The sequence below is a fragment of the Vigna angularis genome, chromosome 2 (genome assembly GCF_016808095.1).
Source record: "Vigna angularis cultivar LongXiaoDou No.4 chromosome 2, ASM1680809v1, whole genome shotgun sequence".
In the NCBI taxonomy this organism is placed as follows: domain Eukaryota; kingdom Viridiplantae; phylum Streptophyta; class Magnoliopsida; order Fabales; family Fabaceae; genus Vigna; species Vigna angularis.
This window is the reverse complement of record NC_068971.1, coordinates 40,164,770-40,168,149: the sequence shown is the minus strand read 5'-3', so window position 1 is coordinate 40,168,149 and position 3,380 is coordinate 40,164,770. Positions and strand designations below refer to the sequence as shown.

General features: G+C 39.8%; 1 protein-coding gene across 1 annotated transcript; it reads right to left on the bottom strand.

Annotated features, from left to right (window-relative positions):
* Positions 1-809: 809 nt before the first annotated feature.
* Positions 810-1,789, bottom strand: LOC108328436 (pterocarpan synthase 1). The gene has a single exon (XM_017562303.2). It carries the CDS (start codon positions 1,412-1,414, stop codon positions 854-856), a length of 561 nt encoding a protein of 186 aa, XP_017417792.1. The 5' UTR covers positions 1,415-1,789; the 3' UTR covers positions 810-853.
* Positions 1,790-3,380: the final 1,591 nt, after the last annotated feature.

Below are 3,380 nucleotides of genomic sequence, written 5' to 3'. Positions count from 1 at the left end.
ATGGGTTTCTTTGAGAGCTTAGAGCTCGTTGCATCTCTGCTTCAGTAGACTCTTGGACTGGGGGCAGTAGATTGAGGGCACTGGATGACCGTGAGGTAGATTGAGAGCTTAGAACTCGTTGCATCTCTGCTTCAGTAGACTCTTGGACTGGGGGCAGTAGATTGAGGGCACTGGATGACCGTGAGGTAGATTGAGAGCTTAGAGCTCGTTGCATATCTGCTTCAGTGCTTTCTGCAACTTCTGGAACATTTTCTAGAACATTTTCTGAAAAATCGAAAACCACTATACGCCTCGGTTCAGGTCCAAGCGGGACAGTAGAATCCAAGATATTGACTCGGTTCAGCAGAAACCGAGGCAAAATGCTATTGTTTTTTGACTCGATTCCCAACCGAGGCAAAAAAAGGTAGATTTTTTACCTCGTCTGTATAGGCCTCGATTACAGAACCGGTACCTATAACCGAAAATAACCGAGACCATATCCCTTGAATGCACTAGTGAGTTTGATTCCTTATGGCCGATGTGACTATGATATTACATAATATCTCAAAGGCAACAGTAAACAGCATTACTGTGTTTAGAATGGAATGTTTGCATTTGTTTGGAAATGACGTATTGAGAATATTCTCTACCAATATCAATGTCAATATGAATTGGTTGACAAGAGAAAAAAAAAAGTAACAACAGACATCAATAATAAGACAATACCCCCACAAGTTATATTCTTACACTGCATCGTACCTACTAAGAAGAGGAGGGAAAGACAGTGACCTTATAAGGGTGGGGTGAATTACAAAGCATAAAGCAAAACAAAACAAAAGGATGAATGATAATAATTATTATTACAATATCAGTATCAATAATGATTGACGAAGACGTCGTATTCGACGATGGCATCGCCTTTGGAGAAATCGACGGAGTGGAACCTGGCCTGAGCGTAGCCACGAGCGAAGCGAAAAACCCCAGTGCCACCAACGATGGCCATTTCCCTAACGGGTTCGCTCATGATCATGTTTCTGGCCAACACGCTGATGGTGCTGCCGTTGAAGTCTCCGTCGGTGAAGGCCATGGTCATAACCATCATGAGCCCCATCTCGGCCTGAGATATGGAAGTGTAAATGCCCTGGGCCTTCCCCACGAGTTTGGAGTCGGGTTCGGGTCCGGCCGTCAAGGGGTCGTCCATGGCGACAACGGTGCCGAAGGGAAGGGCGTCCTTGGCTTTTCCGTTGGGCTCGGCGACAATGACCATGCTGGGGTTGGGCCCGGTGACTACGTCGTGGAAGAAGAAGTGAAGATGAGTGAACTTGTCCTCACGGAAACCCATCAGCATTGGGGTTAGGCTTTGATAGTAAGTGGCGGTGACGAGAGAGATTAGTAAAGAGAGGTTAAGGCAAAGGAAAATGGTAGAGTTGGCCATGCTTCAGAAACTCCACAAAACTCAAATCTATTTCTCTCACTGTTTCTCTTTGATTCCACTCTGTCGATGTTAGCACTCAACTCTCTCCCCCACTAACTATTTATAACGCTCAATCAGCCCTACAAAATCCCTTTTTTAATCTCACCTTTCAAACTCAACACCATTTTCACTTCTCTCTTTATTTTTATCCCATGGCTTCTACCGTTGACGGACCAAAACCTCACATCAAATAAGACTGACAGATCCACACGTATCACCTCAGCTTGGAAACGAAGAAAAACACAGGAGAAACGACTTAACTATTCTGCTCCATTTATTTCCACAGGGAACGTGGGTTTCCACTCTCCCTTTGAATGACATCACCTTTAATTTTTATATTGGCTGGTGATTCCTTCACACTGCTTCTTTCTTTTCCTATATTTCTAACCGTTTAAATTAGAATTTTTTATGATACATCTTTATCAAGAAAAGTGGCTTTAAAATATTTTTTATGAACTCTACTGTTAGAATATATCTTTTCTTTTGTATATATATTTTAAACTACGTGAATTTTAATTCTGATTATGTATGGTATGTCAAATTTTATATGATTAGAAACAATAAAATAAAGCTTAAATGTATGTTAGGATTTTGATAAATCTTATGTTTTTTTTTTCTATTTTTAAACTTTCGTTTAGAGGATATGAACTAAAAGGTTCTTTATAGAGATATATAACTTTACAACGTAAGAATTTAGGTGTTCGGTTGGAATTCTTAAAACTCGGTTCATCTAATTGGCTCATTTTGTAATTAACGTTCGTTCTATTCGTTTCTTGTGATATATGATTTCACTCGGTTTCTTTCTCAAACCGATAGTAAAACTCTGGGTTTAAATCCATTATGGAACTGGAGACCTCTCGGTCTCGCTCAATTTGTTCGGTCTCGTTCTGAGTCAGGGTTGAACGTTCGGTAAATTATATCTGAACGGATCTTTGGGTAAAATGTTTAATTGAGATGATTATTAATGAAAGATGAAGAGAATGTGATATGGATTGAAATGTTTGGATTATGGACGAGCATCCCGGGGAGGAACGACTCATGAATGAATATTGGAATTGGTAAAGTATGACTGTGAGCATGCTAAGCTGGCTGTTCATCCTGATGTTCCGTGAGTACTCGTCTTCACGTAGAGGAGGGTAGGTCATGTGTGGGAACGACAGGAGGTCCTAGTTCTTAGGGGTACTTTGGATAGATAGGATTAACCTCGGGTGGCAATTGATGAGGACATGCCAGTTACTACATCACCCGGGTGCACAAACGCCTGTAGCTACACAGATTTCATACAGTCCGGACAATCAGTCTAGTATTAGGTTTGGTATGAAACGTATGATGAATTATATTGTTTGGTTGATTGTATGAAATGTATGTTTATACATGAATTAAATTACATAAGCTTACCCTGTGTTTTCCTGTCTTGTCTTGTTTTGTACGTCCGTCTTTGTCATTGCAATGATCATCCGTTATGGATGTGAGCAGAAGGAGACGTACTTTTGGAAGAGACGCTGGAGGAAGATAACCTGGTCGAGGTTGAAGTAAAGACTGAATAATAGGACGTTCGGTTAGTAGCTTAGTTGATTGTAAGGTGGTCGTTCGATCACCTTCCCTTTTGTTTTATCATGACCGTTCGGTATATTCTTTTGTAAACCGTTCGGTCAGACTTGTACTTCTGTACAGTTTAAGTTTGTAACTCTTTCTGTAAGGCCGTTCGGCCATAAGCGTACGTTCGTCCATTATTAGTGTAAGACTGATCTGAATTATTATTCAATGTGATTATTCTATTATATAGTTTATACTATATTTTTGGGATGTTACATTAGGATGTAAATTATATATATTAGTCATATAAGTGAAATGGTAAATAATATTTGGATTTGAGAGACTAAAGAAAGTAATTTTTAATGATTAAAAGAAGTTGATTTAAATAGTC